Source organism: Sciurus carolinensis, chromosome 5 (genome assembly GCF_902686445.1).
Source record: "Sciurus carolinensis chromosome 5, mSciCar1.2, whole genome shotgun sequence".
NCBI lineage: Eukaryota > Metazoa > Chordata > Mammalia > Rodentia > Sciuridae > Sciurus > Sciurus carolinensis.
This window is the reverse complement of record NC_062217.1, coordinates 142,884,893-142,904,731: the sequence shown is the minus strand read 5'-3', so window position 1 is coordinate 142,904,731 and position 19,839 is coordinate 142,884,893. Positions and strand designations below refer to the sequence as shown.

The 19,839-nt window shown below is 34.3% G+C and overlaps 1 protein-coding gene across 1 annotated transcript in view; it reads right to left on the bottom strand.

The window, feature by feature from the left end:
- LOC124985911 (cytochrome P450 2C9-like) overlaps positions 1 to 19,839 on the bottom strand; it is a 48,376-nt gene that overhangs the window by 14,636 nt on the left and 13,901 nt on the right. Inside the window, exons 2-5 of the mRNA XM_047554546.1 lie at positions 15,914 to 16,076; positions 15,601 to 15,750; positions 11,598 to 11,758; positions 10,144 to 10,320 (exon numbers count right to left, since the gene is read on the bottom strand). Coding sequence (XP_047410502.1) covers positions 10,144 to 10,320; positions 11,598 to 11,758; positions 15,601 to 15,750; positions 15,914 to 16,076 — 651 coding nt within the window. The remainder of the gene's footprint in view (positions 1 to 10,143; positions 10,321 to 11,597; positions 11,759 to 15,600; positions 15,751 to 15,913; positions 16,077 to 19,839) is intronic.

Sequence of the window (19,839 nt, the reverse complement as noted above, 5' to 3'; positions counted from 1 at the left end):
ATGTGAGGTGTCAGGTAACTTGGCTTAGGAAAAAATTACAAGAGTGAATTCCCCCTGATATTTACCCTGCTCTTAAGATAAAAATTGAACAAGGCCAGACAAACATGAAGACAGAGAGTTTAGGTATTAACTGTTCATTTAGAATTAAGCAGAGCATAGGGATGATGCATATTCTGAGGTTAAGGGACTGACTCAGTAGAGCTCCAATACCTTCCAAATTGAGAAATAGAAAGTGCCTGATAAGAGCAACAAATTTTGATTGAGGATTGAGTGTATTATTTGACACAAACATGACATCAGCAAGGATTAATTTTAAATATTGACTAACAGAAACTTGAAAACCTAGAATAACCCTAAAACTTGAATTATATATAAAATATAAAATTTTATAAATACACTATAGGCAAAATTCATTTTCTGCAGCTTATAAAATATCCAGGTGGGCTATAGGATGTTCAATAATATATAATCAACATTTAGAGAGTCAGCTATCTCAATAGGCATATTTTCTGGACAAGTTCACATCGACTTTACCTAGTTTTCTGAGATCAAAATTTCCAAGAAGACCCAAATAGGAGCACGTTCCATGGCATGGAGTAAAACATTCAGTATAGTTAAGATCAAACTACTGAAAATAAGTAAAATAGAAGACCAGAGGAACCCACAATATTGTAGTAGTTCCCTTAGCATCAATGAAAACATCAGTTCTACACAGAAAATCTCAGGCAGGAAGATTGTGGGAAATTTTCATAGAGCTAGCAGACAGGTGAATATCAAAAATGTCATGTTCTCCAGCAAAAGAGAGTGAATAAAAGCAACAGACAGGTGCAGCATTCAGTGAGTGGTGGCTCAGTGGGTAAGGGAAGCTCCCCTCCATGAGACAAATGAATCTCTCTCACCAAGTTTAAGAAAAGTAGACATCATTGTTTAACACAGTCACATCTGAGCAGAAAACAAACTCAGATGACATGATCTTATACTTAGAAGTACATCCCATCCAAAAATAACATAAAATAAAACAACAAAAACAAAGTCACCAAAAAAAAAAAAAAAAAAAAAAAACAAGACATGTAGAAGTGACTTTTTAATAACCATGAATTTAGCAGGATACAAGATCAACATGCAAAAATCAATGGATTTCCTGTACTTTAATAATAAATCTTCTGAGAAAGAATTCAGGAAACAATTCCATTCAAAATAACCTCAAAAACTCAAACTGAGTTAAGTCTAAATCTAACCAAGGAAGTGCAGATGTCTACACTGAAAATCTTAGAATGCTGAAGAAAGTAATTGAAGAGAACCATAGAAGATGGAAAATCTATCCATATTTTTGGACAGGCAGAATTTATATTATTTAAATGGTGATATTATAAAAAATGAGATATAGGTTTAATGTAATATTGATCAAGATACAAATGGTATTCTTCACAGAACTAAGAAAATCAGTCCTAAAATTAACAAGACTCAGAACATCCAAAGCAATAATGAGCAATAAGAATAATTCTGGAAGCAACACAATATATACTACAAATTATACTACAGAGTGTTAGTAATAAAAATAGCGTAGTATGGCAAAAAAGAAGGCATAAAATCCAACAATACAGAGACAAATCCACATAGACACAGTCATCTGGTACTTGACAAAACTGCCAAAAATACATGTTTGAGAAAAGATACATTTTTAACCACAGATGCTGAGAAAACTGGTTATTTATGTAGAAGATTAAAACTCAGTTATTGTCACTAACCCTCGACAAAAGTAAACTCAAACTGGATCAATGAGAGAGGCATTAGATCAGCAACTGCAACAGCTAAAAGAAAACAAGGTCAGTTTTTAACATACTGGCACAGGTACCAATTTCCTGAATAAGATATCTAAAGCTCAAGTAATAAAACCAAGAATCAATCAATGAGATGTTTTCAAATTAAAAAGATTCATCACAGCAAAAATACAAACAAACAAAAAAAAAATCAAGAGCACGAAAAGCCTAGAGATTTGGAGAATGTCTGTTCCAGGTGCTCTTATGACAGAGGATTACTATCTAGAATTTAAAAGTACCCTTAACACCAAACAGATAACACAATCAGGAATTGGGCAAATAAACTAAACAGATATTCCTCAAAAGAAGAAATGTAAATGACCTACAAATATATAATAAAAATGCTCAGCATCCCTGGTGATGGAGAAATGCAACTCAAAGTTATATTGAAATATCATCACACTCCAGTTAGTATGTCAACCATCAAGAATACCCATTTTATAGCAGTACAATTCACAATTACCAAGTTATAGAACCAACCTAGATGTCTTCAATACACAAATTGGTAATGAATATTGATAAACATACACAATAAAATTTCATTCTACCATGAAGAAGAATGAAATTGTGTCACTTGTTAGTTAATAAGTGAAACTTGAGGACATCATGTTAAAAAATATCCTGACTCATAAAGTCAGAAGATCTATGTTTTGCTTATAAGTAGAGTGCAGAGAGATAAAAGAAGTAGAAGGGAAAATAATAGAGTAAGAGAATCCAGAGGAAGAAAAGAGGGGAGGACCTGAATGAATTACTGGAGCACAAAATCTACCAAATTATGCTATGTTCAATTTTGAACCATACTACAATGTTCATGTATATGCAGGATTCAATGTAGTATGTTCACAGGTGTGTGTATGTGTGTGTGAGTGTGTGTGTGTGTATGTATACACACACACAAACATTTACACATAGCTCATCAACAGCAAGCTAAGCTAGAATTAGAAATCCCCAGCATCCCCCAGTGGAGACAGTTAAAGTAGAGAAACCAGGATGTCTAAAAATAAATAAATAAATAAAAACTGTTTGAACTTCTAAAGTGTCAAACTAGAAATCCCTGAAGTTTACCTTTTTTTTTAAACTGCAGTATGTTTCCCCCTTTTGTCACTTATATATAATACTGGGTATTGGTACACTGGTTTTTAGAATACACACAACCAATAGCCACTTATGCTCTACTATTCACTGGGTTGGTGAGGGCCCAAGTTGTGACTCAGTCTGGGCACAGAGAGGATGTAAAATAGAATGGACTACTTGGTAAAAACTGTTTCCTACTGTCTGCCCAAATTTTGTGTTTTGTCAGAATTATCTCTCATTTTATGTATTTTGTCAATTAATTCAATCATTTCTTAATATACCTTTTCTTCTCTTTGGGTGCATTTCCTACCCATGTAATTCATCCTTTATATTTAAACCACTTTAACTTGTGTCTCCATATCTTGCACCACATTCTTTTTTTTTCTTTATATATTCTACTTCTTTATTTGTTATTTGCACATTTTATTCCTTTTTCAATAAAATTTAATGCACTATTAAATCTTAATTTTCCCTGCCTATTGCAAATCAATCCTCTTTGGTCAATAGAGGTATATTGGTCAGTAATAATAACATTTTTTTTTTTTTTTTTTGCGGTGCCAGGGTTTGAATCCAGGGCCTTGTGCTTGCAAGGCAAGCACTCTACTGACTGAGTTATCTCCCTGGCCTTAGTAATAATAACTTCTGTGAACATTAAGTTGATATACGGTTTGCTCTTAAATTATCATTGCATAAGTAGCTACTCTCTCCTTTCAAAGTGGTAGCAATGATTGAATTAAAATTTATAACATGCTAATTTGACATGTTGAAACTAAGTCAGAGGCACATTATTGAGATGTAAGTACTTACAAAGGGACTTCACTTAAAAGAGGAAGAGGAATCCATCTCAACAGACCCACAAAACAGGACCCAAGATAACATAAGTAAACAGGTCAACAGGACATCTACAAAATATATATAATTTACCAGTAGCTGAATCTACAAATGTAGACTCAGATGAAGTGTCAAAGAATTAAAAAATTTTAATGGTTAAAATGATCAATGAGCTAAAGGAAGATATAAGAAAGGTGAGAGAAAATATAAGAAATGAAAGAGCATTCCAAAGAGCAGATAGAGATTTTGAAAAAAGAATATACAGATATCCTGAGAAAAAATAAAGTAAGTAAATCTAATGTTCAGTTAACAATCTCACCAGTAAATTAGACCACATAGAAGACAGGATTTCAGAGTTTCAAGACAAGGTGTATGAACTTTAAAACTCAGACAGCAATAAATAAAAGAAATAAAAATCATGATCACAAGTTAAAGAAATCTGGGACAACTCTTAGAGAGTTGTCTAAAGAATCATTGGAATTAAAGAGAGAACTGAAATTAAATCTAAAAGAATGAATAACCTTTTCAGCAAGATATTTCAAAGAAATTTCCATACTTATGGATTGTGAGGGGCTCCAGATAGGACACATTCAGAACCCCAAATAAGCAAGATCAAAAAAGAATCTCTCCAGGACACATCACACATTCAACACCTCTCATACAGGAAACAAGAATTTTAACAGTTTTAAACATAATATTATGTCACATTGAGAGGTATTCTAGGCAGAATTACTCCTGATTTCTCAACCGAGAATGTAAAACAGAGAAGGAATTGAAATGGTGTCTTCCAAGCCTTGACTGAAAATAATTGCTAATCAGGATTACCATATCAGGCAAAATCAGCTTTCAGAATTGAAGAGAAAGTGTAAAACTTTCAAAATGAGAAGAAACTACAAGAACCCATGATGATTTGGGGGACCAGTTGTGGAATGTTATGATTTAGAGCTGAGGGATTACCCCAAAAGATCATATATGAGACAATGAAAGAATTTTCAAAGATGGAATGATTAGAAATGAGAGGTATAAAACCATCAGTTCATTAGTCACTGATGTGGGTTCACTGGGCAGGACCTGTGGGCAGGTAAGGTAAGGCTGAAGGAAGGAGGTCACTGGAGTGCGCCACTGGGATTTATATTTTGTCCTTGGTGAGCAGAGGTCTCTAGCCTCCTGCTTGCCATGCCCTGAGCTGGTTTCCTCCACTATGCTCTTCTGCCAAGATGTTCTGGCTTCTCGTGAGCCCAGAGCTATTGAGTCATCCAACCATGGGTTGTCCCTCTGAAATCATGAGTCAAAATAAGCATTTCATCTTCTATCTTGTTTTTGTCAGATCTTTTGATCCCAGAAACAAAAAAGCTGACTAGAAAGATGAGTGTAAATAAACTCTCACATTCATAGACATAGAATGGCTGATTGGATTCAAAAAACAGACCCAACTATATACTGTTTTCAAGAGACTCATCTTAAAGGCAATGACATATGTAGGCTAAAAGAGAAAGACTGGAAATATGTTACATGAAAGTGGAGAAAAAAATAACAGGCAAGTCATACCTCTAGAAAATAATTTGCTGAAAAGGTAAGGATAGTGTTTATACCTCAAATATCAGTGCACCTAATGACATAAAGCAGACACTACTCAACTTAAAGATCCAAATAGGGCACAATTCAACAATATTGAGTAATTTCAACACACCTCACTCCCCATGAGATAGGTCATTCACACATAAAATCACTAAAGACCCTTCAGACATAAAAATATTATATATTAAATGGACTAGCAGATATTCATATAATAATTTATTAAACAACAGCTAAATTCAATTTTTTCTTAGCTGCTAATGGAGCTATCTCCAATTTGCCCATATTATAGGAAACAGTAGTAAGCCTTAGCAAATATTTTTCTTAAATTCCTATAATTACTTCCATCTAAAATATCAGGTTATCATGGAATGAAATTAGCAAGAGAACAACCACAGAAATTACATATGGACATGGAGATTCAATAATGCAATCTTAAATGATGAATTCATCATTGAGAGAATGATGGGACTAATTTAAAATTCCTAGACTCAAAATATAATAGAGATGAAATGTACAAGGATCTCAGAAACTCTAGGAAATTAGTTCTAAGATGAGAGCTTTATAAACTATGAATTAATACATTTAATATCAGAAAGATCCTAAATAACCTCATAGTGCATCTCCAGGCTGTAGAATATTAAAATACAATCCCAAATGCTGAATAAAGAGAAAATAATGAAGATGCAATATGAAATTAATAAGAAATTTAAAAACTACAAAGAAACTAAGAAACAAAACTTGATTCTTTGAAAAGAATAACAAGACTGATAAATGTTAGCCAAAATAAGCAAAACAGAGAAGACAGGAAGTACTAAAATTAGAAATAAAAATGTGCAATGACAGAGAAATCTCTGAAATCCAGAGGATTATTATGGACTACATTGAAATATCATATTCTAATAAATTAGAAGATCTAGAAGAAATGGACAAGTTTATACCCAGATATGAACTACAACAATTGAAACAACAAGATAAAAAAAAAACTCAATCACACCAGTTGTATACAATGAGATTGAAGCAGTGACATAAAGCCCTCCAGAGAAGAAAAACCCAAGACCACATGGGTTCTCCGATGAGCTCTACCAGACCTTTAAAGAATTAGTGCAGCTCTTTCTCACAATATTGCATGAAATAAACAGTGTGGGGGGAGGGGGATAACTCCCACTTCATTTTGTAAAACCCACACCACCATGATTCCCAAAACAGATAAAGACACAACATGGAAAGAAAACTAGGATCCAATAACCCTGATGAACATAAGCGCCAAAATTTTTAATAAAATTTTGGCATATCATGATTGAAACCACAATAAGATTGCTGAATGTTTTCCCAGGGAAGTGGAGAATGATATATAATGGGGGTGGGGGGGATGGTGAATGAGAGACTAATGGGGGAACTTAAAACATGTAGAAGCAAATGAGAGGGAGGGGGTATGAAAGATGGTGGAATGAGGCGGACATCGATGTCCTATGAACATGTATGATTAGGTGAATGGTGTGGATCTACAATGTGTACAACCACAGAAAGAAAATGATGTACCCCATTTGTGTACAATGAATCAAAATGCTGTCTGTAAAAAACATAAAAGCTAAATAAAAAAATAATAATTAAAAAATAGAGTTGCAAAAATAAAAAAAACAAAACAAAAAAAATAGTAATAAAATGGCTAATTTACACAAGCAGGAAATGGGACAATTTTAAGGAACTATGAAAACATTTTAGTGCCTTTTAAATAAAATCAGAAGAAAAAAATGAAAATAGGGCAACATGGATCATATTTATCTTTATGCAAATAAAGTCATAAATGCCCATATGGGAAAAATAAATAAATTTTAAAATTTTTTAAAAAAGAACAATAGCAAAATTGTAAATTATGACCAAGTTTGTTTCAATTCAGGGATGCAAGAATGGTTCAACACCTACAAATCCATGAACATAATTCATTACATAAAATAAATTAAGGAATAATAAACACAAGATAATCTCAATAGTGCAAAAAAACACTGTGGCAAAATCTAGCACCTATTCATGTTACAAATGCAGAAGAAAGGAAGGATAGAAAAAACTTCCTAAATATCATGAGTGCAGTATATAACAAACTATAATTCAACATATAGTGAATGTTAAATGAATGACAATATTTTTTCCTATACTCAGGAATAAGACAAGATGTCCATTGTCCCTACTTCTACTCAATAAAGTATTTGATATTGTAGACAAGCAATTTGGCAAGAGAAAGAAATAAGTGTGATATAAATAGGAAAGAAAGAAATCCAATTATCACTCTTTGCAAATGATATGATTCTGTATTTGGAAGACCGAAAGAAATTCACCAGAACAAAAATAAATCCATTAAAATACAAATCAGAAATATAATTCCATTCACAATAACTTAGAAACAAAGAAACCCAAATCCAATACTCTAGGAATGAATCTAAATAAAGAGGAGAAAAATTTCCATGATTAAAATTATACATTGAGGAAAGAAAATGAAGAAGACCTTAGAAGAAGGAAGACTTCCCATTTTCTTAAATAGGCAGAATTAACATTATCAAAATGGCCATATTACCACAGCAATCTATACATTCAGTGAAATTCCAATCAAGATAACAATGCCATTCTTCACGGAACTAGAAGAAAAGGTCCTAACTTCACTAAGAAAAATAAGAGACCCAGAATAGCTTAAGCAATATGGATAGATAAGAAAAATGGTAGATATATCACAATACCTAATATCAAATTTTGCTATAGTGCTCTGGAAACAGAAACTACATTGTTCTGTCATGTAGACTAATGGAAAACAAATCATCAAGAGAAACCCACATGGATACAGTGATCCAATCCTTGACAAAGGTGCCAAACGCATACATTAGAGAAAAGGCAGCTTTATTTTGTTTAACAAGTGGTGCTGAGAAAACTAGATATCCATATGTAAATGAATAATACTAATTCCTCTCTTTCATCCTGCTCATAGGCCAACTCAAAGTATAACAAAGACCTAGAAATTAGACCAGAAACACTGCAAATCCTGGAATAAAACAGAAAGGGAACACCCTAACTCATAGGTGTAGGCATTGACTTCTAAAATAAGACTCCTAAAATGCAATAAAGTAAAAAATTAATAAATGTGATGGCATCAAATTACAAAACTTCTGTACAACAAAGGAAATAGAAAAGAATGTGAAGAGACAAACTACAGAATGGAGAAAAAAATGTTTGCCAGCTATTCACTCTGAAGAATATTAATATCAAAAATATGTAAAAAACTTGAAAAATTTAACACCAAAAAACACAAATAAACCAACTTATAATTGAACAAATAAATACACACTTCTCAAAAGAGGAAATAAAAATGGTGAACAAGTATGTAAAAAATTATGTGGCAATTTTAACAATTAGGGAAATTCAAATTGAAATGACACTGAGATTTCATCTCACTCCAATTAGAATTTCAGTCATCAGGAACACAATAATAATAAATGGGGATATGATGTGGAGGGGAAAGCAACACTTTCACACAATTAGTAGTATAGTAAGTTAGAATAATCACTATGAAAATCACTATGGAGATTCTTCAAAAGGGTAAAATTGGAACAACAAAATGACCAAGTTTTCCAACTCCTTGGTATTTATCAAAAAGAATCAGTCACATACTCTAGCAATACATGCATGCCCATTTATAGCAGTACAGTTCACAACTGCCAGGTTATGAAACTCACCTAAGTATCCTTCAACAGATAGATGGGTAAAGATAATGTGATAGGTACACACAATGAAGTTTTACTCAGTCTTAAAGAAAGAAATGTCATTTCCAAGGAAACAGAAGGAACTGAAGAACATAATGCTAAGTGAGATAAGTCAGACTCAGAAAGTCAAGGGTCCCATGTTTTCTGTCCTATCCGGCATCTAGACAGAAAATGAAAGGTAAAGGGACCTCATCAAAATGGAAAAAAGACCAGAACAGTAGAAAAAGGGAATGGGTAAGGGAGAAAAAGAAGAAAATGGGAAGAATGGGGGAAAGAAACTGACAAATTTGTGCTATATATTATGTGAATATAGTACAATAAATCCGAAACTTATAATAATTACAATGGAGCAATAAAAATTATTTTAAAAAGACGACAGTATGGGAGTAATGACCCCAAAATGGTGGAGTAGAAAGTTCCCGGTGTCAGTCCTTCCAGAGAAACAACTATTGACCTAGTATGAACTGTCTGAAGTAACTCTTTTGGAATTCTGGTATCTAGTTGGAAATGATAGCATCCAGGGAAATAGTTGATAAAGTTCTCAAAATTCTCAGTGTCTCACATACCAGTAACTATTCCCCACAGAGCAGCACCCACTGCAGGCAGCTGTGAGGACAGATTCTACAGTCCTGTTGCATATTGGTGCTAGAATGGGAAACAGGGATTGTTGCTACAAATATCCCACTTGTATGCCTTGGTCACTTCATCTTGAACAAGGAGAAGCCATTACACAGACTGGCCATTAGGTACTTTCCCTTTCTCCCAAACATTTCAATTTGCATTTCATGGCTCCAATTTTATATTTTCTAAGTTGTTTATGAATATTTCCTTTTCACCTCAGGTGTCAATATTGTCTTTCATCAGGTAGATTTTTAATGTCTCTAGAACAGTGTTCATGTATTCTAGATATTTAATGATTCAATTTTATTTCTTCAATGATAATTCATATAGATCTTTAAAGACAAGATATGCATAAAGAGTTTGTCAGGAATGTCTTTCCTGACCATGTGACTAGGCCTAGTAACCATAGAATTAATCAATGAAACACAAAATGTAGAAGCAATCAGATAACAGAGTTGTGGTTCACATTCTACCTCTTCCATTTTGATCAGGAAGCAGTCAGTGAGATCCCGAGGACTGTTCATATCCAGGGATTCTTGGTGTTCTTTTATTTTCTCCAAAAAATACTCTCTCATATCACCAATATTCTTAAAAAATGTTTTATGACTCCCCGGAAAATAATCCATGAGAACAGGAAAATTGTTGCAGACCTACAAATTAAAAATATATTTTAGTTAGAAACAGGTAAGATAAACAAGCATATTATCCCTAGTCCATTGTAGAAACTATAGCTTTAAGAAAAACTAAAAAATCCTTTTTATATATATCCAGGAGTGGTAAAACTGGTCAAAGTGTGGTACCATTCCAAGTTTTCTGAGGTATCTCCATACTGCTTTCCACAGTGAAGGTAACAATTTGCAGTCCCACCAACATCATATGAGTGTACCCTTTTCCCCATAGCCTCCCCAACATCCACTGTGACTTGTATTCCTGAATATTTCCATTCTGTCTGATTTGAGATTAAATCATGGTGTAGATTTGATTTGCATTTCTCTAATTGCTAGAGATGTTGAACTTTTTTCATATATTTGTTGAACATACATATTCCTTCGTTGGATAAGTGTCCATTTAGTTCTTTTTACCATTTATTGATTGAATTATTTAATGTTTTGGTTTTTCTACTTCCTTGTATATCCTGTAGATGAACATTATGTCTGAGTTACATGTGGCAAAGATTTTCTTCCATTCTGTAGCACTTTCTTCATGTTCTTGATGGTTGCGTTTGCTGTAAGACTTTAGTTTGAGACCATTCCATTTATTGGTTCTTGATTTACTTCTTGCCCTTCAGGAGTTTTATTGAGAAAGTCAGTTCATAAGCCAACATGATAGAGAAAGGCCTCCATTTTCTTCTAGTGAGTGCAGGGCTCTGGTTTAATGCCTGGGTCTTTCATCCACGTTGAGTTTGCTTTTGTGCAGGTGAGAGAAAGGGTTTCAATTTGATTCTACTACATATAAATTTGCAGTTTCCCCTAAACTGTTTGTTAAGAGGCTATCTTTTCTCCAATATATATTGTTGGAAACCTTGTCAAGTATCAGATAACTCTATTTCTGCCAGGTAAAGTGGTGAAATTTCTAAGTGGTGATTGGAGTGCAGCCTTTTCAGTGATGAGTCCCCAACAGGGTCCTGAATGTCCACTGAGTGCCATGACCTTGCTCAAATGCAATCACCAAATTTCTTTATAAAGATTAGGCTCTGCGGTTGCTGGGGAAAGCATTGGCCAGAGACCCAAAGGGTTTACATGTCACCTCTAATGAGGGCATTTGTTTTCCTGTGCATAAATGACTCAGTCATCTTCTCCTGATACTTCATGATGCCCAACTCTGGGCTACACTTTGGTGTCTGGACTCACTTCACTACTTGGGCCATTTTAGTCAGAATAAAGACCATATGCATTTTCTTAGGAAGAAGGGATAGGATTTTTCTCACCTGGATCCATGGAGAGCTCAGAATCTCCTGGTTTTCAAGTAATTTCTGTATAAATTTGAGAAAATTCTGATCTTTATAATGAAAACGACTATGGAAGATAATGGAGCAGATCACATTGCAGGGAGCATAGCCCAAGATAAAGTTGGGATCACAGGGTGAGGCTAAAGAAATGGAAACATTAAAAGTTAACATTAAAATATACATAAAAATGTGTTTCTCTTTGAGATAGCAGGGAAAGGTAATTGTAGGATCTCTAAGCAATATCTATCAAGAAATTTCTTTGAGATAAAAAATATTCAGCATGCTAAAAGTCATTATCACTTTTACATGAATCTTGAATTGATTTTTACCTTCTAGCCAGTTCAGTAGTGTTTTTTTTAGTGCTCTATTCAAATCCACTGCCTTTTTAAGCCATTCTAACACACACTATCCCTTATTTTTTTAAAATATTTTAAAAGATCACTTTAAAAACACCTGATAATACGATTTCAGTGCAGAATCATAGTTGTCATCAAACCACTATACATATATATATATGTATAGTATATATATATATATATATATATATATATAAACATATATATATATGTTAAGTGACCACTGAAAGATTCCTCTGTGAATTTTTTTGTTTCATTTTGGAATTGGCTAATGAACTCAGATGTATTCAACCACAGAGGCACATCCCTGGCCCTATTTTGCATTTTATTTAGAGACAGGGACTCACTGAGTTTGTTAGCAACTCGCTGTTGCTGTGTCTGGCTTTGAACTGGACCCTTCTGCCTCAGTCCCCTGGTCCACTGTGATTACAGTTGTGGGAAAAAGCCCTGAGCTGAAAGATTCATGTGTAAAACAGGAATAAAAGCTAAATGGAGTAACTATGTACAAATTTCTATATCTATGGAACAAATGAAAACATTCATGTTTTATGAGGAAAAATGGCAAGATAAATAATGATATGCACTTATGAAAATAAAAGTGAGAAATTTTAATTTTATAGTAAAATCTCGATAAAAAAGTTAAACTTCATGAACAGATCTCTTTAATTCTTCATTAGAGAGAGAACGAGAGAGAGAGGGATAGACACAGAAGGAAATTTTGCCAACTTAGAAAATAGCACCCATCAATTTCAAATGGCTCAAAATTTAATCTACTTAGTAATGTTTCCCGCTTGTGAACTTCAGAACATTTTTCTGAACCATATAGTTACTCTCAGATTAATATAGTTTAGTTGATTTTAATGCTAGTCATCATTTTAGACAATACTGTCCTTTTATAGGGAAAGAAATTATAGTAGGGCAAAGTTCTATTTGTGGCACTCTATAAAAAGGAAATTACAATTAGGAGATCAATTACTTTCATTTGAAAATAAAAGTCTTCAAATTCACCACTATGGATTTAAAGTTTACTTAATAAAACTGATTAAAAATGGAAGTGAAAGACCTCTACAATGAAAATTACAAAAAACTGATAAAAGAAGTTGAAGAAGACACACACACACACACACACACACACACACACACACAAAGATGGAAAAACCTCCCATAGTCATTAACTGCAGCATTTGGATCCTACTATCCAAATCAATTTGCAGGCTCCATTGAATTCCCATGATAATACCAAAGATATTTATCACAGAACTAGAAAAAAATCCTGCAATTCATATTTAAGCACAAAAACCAAAGACAAACATAAGCTGGAGGCAGGACAATGCCTGAGTTCAAGCCATAATACACAGCCAGAGTAAGCAAAATATCATGGCACTGGCATAAAAACAGGCACATAAACAATGAAAAACAGAGGAGATTCTGGGGAGTGGGGCAGGGAAGACATGCATCTACACTCGAATGATTCTTATAAAAGTTACCAAAAGTTATGGTGGAAAATGAGACACTCCTCAATAAATGAACCATGAAGATGACTGCAACTTAACCCATATCTCTCACCTCATACGACATTCAACTCAGAATGGCTCAGAGACATTACTATAAGACTTAAAACCCTAAAAGAACTAGAAGAAAACATAGGGGAAACACATGGAGATGGATGCAATTGATGATATTTTTGTATAGGACCCTAAAAGCAAAAGTAGGCAAGTAAAGTACATCAAACTGAAAAGTTCTTACACAACAGTCAAGAGACTGAAGAGACATCCTACAGAATGGGAGATAATTGCCAATTATTCATCTCATAAAAGATTAAAATAGACAAAATAATAAGGAATAAAAAAACATAACAATGGGCCTCAAGTAATACAATAAAAAATGAGTAAATGATCTTAATAGGCACTTCTCAAAAGAAGAAATGAACTGTCCAATAAATTCATTTTTAAAATGCTCAATATCATTAGACATCAGGGAAATACAAATCAAAACTACTATGAGATATCATTTTGCCCCGGTTAGAATGACTATCATCAAAACGCAGAAACAAAAAAAAGAAACCCAACTTAACACCACAACCACAACAACAAATAACAATATTGGAGAGGTGTTCAGAAAAAGGACACCTTATACCTGTTGCTGTGAATGTTTCATTAGAAAGTCATTATGGAAAACAGTATGGAGTTTCCTCAAACATAAACAGATCTTCCATAGGATCCAGATGTCCTGATTCTGGTGCACAGATGAAAGAAAGTAAATCAACATACCATATAGATTCCTGAATGTTTAGGATAATTATGACACTATTCATAATTGCTAGGCCATCATACAAATTTATGTGGTTATCCACAGATGAGTGGATAAAAACAATATGTTATACAGACACAATGTATTTGCATTCAGTCATAAAGAAGAATGAAATCTTGTCATTTGCTACCAGGAAGAAAAAACTGGGGAAACTGGTGCTAAGTAAGAGGTCAGAAACAGAAAGTCAAGTATTGCATGATCTCTCTCAGGTGTGGAAGGTAAAATGAATGTGCACCTGAGGGTAGAAAGTGATTACTGGAGATGGGGAAGGGTGTGTGGTGGTGGTGATGAGAGTAGAGTGATGAAGAGAATGGATTTTAACAGTATTTCCTGCACACATGTGGGAATACCACAGTGATATTCATTAATGTGAACTGATTAGATGTTAATAAAACTACAATAAAATAATTTAAAAATAAATGATAAAATGATGCAAAGGAAGTATAGAGCATTGGGTCAGAACAAGTTTTTGAAGTTATCTACTCTTCCACCAGGCACTCTAGGTGTTCCAGGATTCTGAGAATTCACAACAAAGATTTATTTTAGCTATGGAGTTGAAGGGTAATTAGAGAAGACTGCAAATTTCTTTATGTATATCATTCACTGAAAAAGTCTGATTTTTAGTCTTCCCTTTCTCATTGAATGGGAAGAGAAATTTAAATACAGCAATCTGGTTCCAACCTGAAAATCAGAGACATTGAAAAATACTTCATGGGTCAGTAGAGAAGACATGGAGAGGTATGTGATTACCATAAGCATGATTCATGAGACTTTCCAGGATATATGCAAATCAATGGAAAATCATAGATAAGAATAATAACTAGGCACTGGCCTTGGAAAATCCTGAGAGTCGTGAGACAGCAAAAGCAACTCTACAACCACAATCCAATTAGGTGAAAGCACACCTCACTTGCTTCAGCTCCACAGGGTCTAAGACTGATGTTTCCACTGTGTCCAATGGACAGTGGTGAAAGCTATGGAATGGGAATCTCACAAATGTGCCCTGGGTAAACCCTGCTCTTTAACTCTTTAAGGGAATGGATCTCTAAACCTTCTGTCTTCATGATGCAATGATTTGAAAACAGAAACAGCTGGTCAGAGGAGGATTATATGACTTTTACACACATCATGCTTCCCACTCATGCCTGTGCACAGGCAGCACAGATCCACAGACTCTGACTCTCTGCTTTAAATCATCCCTCCTCCACATGAGGACTGACAGCACCCATGATTAAGGTCTGGCTGTTGCTGAAACATGTCTGCTAGACACAGAAGAGAGCAGTCTGTTAAGGACAGTGATATGATGAGTCACTCACACTTGGTTTTCCTCAACTCCTCCACAAGGCAGCGGGCTTCTTCTTGAATGCGGTCCTCAATGCTCCTCTTCCCCATCCCAAAATTCCGCAGAGTCATGAGTGAGAAGCGCCTCATCTCTCTCCATCTGTTTCCATTAGCGAAAGCAACTCCTAAATGAGGGACAGCAGAATCTAGGAGGGATACCCCAGGCAAGGTAGAGGAAGCTCAGGAGTGGCAGCCACAGAGATGGTCAAGCTCATCCTGGCTTTCTCTTTTCCTTTCTCCTCATCACCATGACCATTGCTCTCACATTTCACATGCACACACACTTACCAAATCCTTTATGAACTCTATCAGTCACTGGGAAACTGCCTCTTCCAGAAAATACTTGTCCATGATCAATCAAGGCTTCCTTCACAGCTTCATAGCCATGCAACACTACAGTGGGCTTCGTACCCAAATACAAAGTGAACACAGACCCATAGACTTTTGACACCTGAAAATGTGAAAGAAAGTGCAAATATTAGCTGAATGAGATCAGCATTTGATCTACATATTTGGCTGATTCAGACTGTCATTCAGATCTTTCTCATTATATTTGTTACATTTTATTATGCCACAAGAATCTTCAAATATTTTTGAATATTTTCTACGAATAAGATGACAATCATAGCTGTCAGTTATGGATGGTCTATGATGGGCCATGCCTGGCTCAGGCAATTGATATCTATTCTATAATTAATCCTCACATCAATGTATTTTGGGGGCTTATTTGTCCTGTTTTACATGCAATGGAAATGAAGTCAGAAAGTTACAAACTCATTTGCAGTATACTATGTCTACTTAATGGCAGACTCCCAAATTTGAACCTTTATTTTGTCAACTTCAGAAGTTTGAATAATTTATCAGTCTCATTTTTTATAGGGCTCATTTTGACCTAATTCTAAAAGCATGGAATAATGTGTTCTACTTCAGTCCCCAGTTCTTCCCTTTTCCCTCCCTTCTCCCTTATGCTTTTCCCTTTCCTCTACTCTACTGATATTTCTTTTATTATTTTGGGGTTTTTTTCTGATTAGAGCCTTGTGAATATACACAAAGGTAGATTCATTGTAGTATATTCTTATACATACATAGGAATTTTGGTTAGAATCATTCCATGGTTCATCTATTTTCCCCTCCCTTCTCTCTCTCCTCAATCCTTTTTTCCTGCTCCACTAATTTCTTCTATTTTTGTGGAACCCCCACATTAATTCTTGCCTCTTATTTTGGTCTAGCTTCTGCATCTTGGAGAAAACATTAAATAATTGACTCTCTGGATAGGTCCTATTTCTTTCAGCATGAGGATCTCCAGTTTCATCCATTTCCCACCTTGGCCATTTTTAATAAGGTTATTTATATTAATTTTTCAGTTTAATTTTGTTTTGATTTTGATTTCTTTATGTCCTTATACATTTTTGGATACTATTTCCTTCACTTCTATAGGGGTCTTTCTTTTTGTACATTCTTTCCTTGGTGTGAAATATTTATAGCATGAATTAGTCACACTTTTGTATTTGTTTTTTATATGGTTTTTTGGTGTAAAATAAAATAAAAACATGTTAAAATAACACTATAGAAAAAGAAAAAGAAGCATATCAGAGACTGTGGAGTGTAGCCCCAAGAGGGAGGGATGAGGCAAATTTGATTTGTCATCATTCAGGTATAGATTGGAAACATAAGTCCTAGCACTATGTCGTGAAGTTGGACGATGACAGATAATGTACTGCTCATTTTGAAACAGGTAGAACAAAGGATTTGGAAGATTTTCATCACTAATGAATGATAAATGTTTGAAGGGAAATTGATTTTAACCTTGATTGAGCATTACACAAAGTACACAGGTATCAAAACATGAAATGGTGCCACATAAACATGTATGACTCCTGGGAGTCAATTAAAAAGGAAATGTACACAAAACATGGTTAGAACAAGATTAGGGAACATCTTCCCCATGTTTTTCTCCAGTACTTTTATGGTTTCGAGGCTTCCATTTCTCTTGAATCTATTTGGAATTGATTTTTGTGTGTAGTGTTAGAAATGAGTGTAATTGCATCTGTTTTTTGCAAGTGGATGTACAGTTTTCAAATGCTATTCAGTGAAGAGACTTTCCTTCCCCCACTGTGTATTTCTGGCCCTTTGGTGAATAAATAGTCAATGTATATGAGTAGGGCTATTTCCTGGACTCTCCATGGGATCCATGGGTGTATGTGTCTGCTTTATGCCTGCATGGTCATGTTTCATTTACTATAGTTTTGTACAGTGTTTGAAGCCTCAGATTTCTTGCATAAGGTACTGTTTGCTATTCAGAATCTTTTGAGGTTCTATGCAAATTTTAAGAATTGGAAAATTTCTTTGAAGGATACCATTGTATTTTTCATAGGGATTGCACTGAATCTGCACATAAGTAGTGTCAAAAAATATTCTTCCAGTCTGTGAACATGAAATATTTTCCATGTATTTCTGTCTGCTACAAATTCTTTCACTGATTTTTTTTATATTTCAGCATGCAGATTTTTCACCTCCTTGTTTAAATTTATTTCTAAATATTTTATTCTTTCTTGTGATATAAAAGAAATACTTTCCTGATTATCTATTTATTACTAAAAATGCTGCTGAATTTTGTATGTCATTTGTGTATCCTGTTTATTTAGAATCGATTTATTAGTTCTAATTGTTTTCAGATGAAGTTTAGAGTTTTCCATAACGGACAGTGTTTTGCTTCATTCTTTTTGGTTTGTATGTCTTTTAATTTTCTTTCTTGCTTAATTGTTCTGGCTGGACTTGAGTTCTATGCTGAGTAAGGGTGGCAGACTGGGCATTCTTGACTTTTCACTAATTTTTAAGAAAGCTTTCAACTTTCACCTTGGAACATAATGTTAAATATTGTGTAGTCACCCATAGCAATTAGTGTTCTCTGAAAATTTCCTTCTGTGTAATGTGTTTTTGAAAGTTTCATCATGAAAGACTTTGAAATATGTCATATGTTTTTCTTGCATCTATCAAAATGCTCCTGTGATTCTTGTCCTTCATTTCATTAACCTGATGTGTCACAATTATTGATTTATGCATGTGAATCATCCTTGGATGTCTGGGATGAATCCTGCATGATCATGGTGGGTGATCACTGTAAAGCGCTGCAGCACAGAAAGATGCAGGTAAAATAGAAGTGTTCTTTCTAGCCTTGGAGAAGTTATTTTTGGTCTTTTGCATCGTGGTGTTGCTGTGATGGACTGCTGAGTCTACTGGAGCTTTTGTCATTTGTAGATATTTCTCCTATTGTTGTTCTTGTGAAAAAGGAGATGAAGACTGGAATATCATACTTCACATCTTACCACAGTCTATCTCATAGGTATTTCTTAACCTGAAGATAGTTGTCTTCTTCAGAGAAATTTAATTTTGATGGCGATAAAAATACCTACAAGTCATGCAGCAGATCACTGTGTTAATGAACGGATTACACTGTAAGTATAATTAATCTTTAGGCAGGAAGTAACAGCAAATGACCAAAACTAAACCCAAACTACTAACTTCCAATTTAGAACTCTGCACCATTCCCATTACAGGAATTTAGAATTCATCACCACTACTCAGTGGATCCCACCTACACTGGAAGAATGGAAAATGAGAGCTACTACAACAATGGGGCTCCTAGTCACAGTGTCTGGCTGCTGACTAAGTTATGAATGTAAAAATATTTGGCTTAACAAAGACCAAACTTCAACTCTAGGATTGCAAAAAAAAAAAAAAAAAAAAAAAAAAAAGAATGTGAAGAATGAAAACCTATCCCTATTAACAATTCAGACCACCTTGGTGGAAAAAACCTTTTATTTTCATTTAATATTTTTCATTTTTTTCCACCTCAAGCTCACCTAATTTATATACATTCTTTCCTTTATTTTTAAAAAATAAAGGACTCACAACATTAACTCAAAAAAAAACACAAATAACCCAATCAATAAATGAGCCAAAGAACTGAACAAGTACTTCACAGAAGAAATAAGAATGGTCAACAACAATATGAAGAAACGATGAAACTCTCTACCAATTAGAGAAATGCTAATTACAACTACACTGATATTTCATCTTACTCATGTCAGAATGGCAATTAGCAAGAATACAAGTAACAAAAACAATTGGCAAGGATGTGGAGAAAAAGTTTCACTTATGCGTTGTTGGTGATACTGCAACTTGGTGCAACAACTCTGGAAAGGAACTCCCCT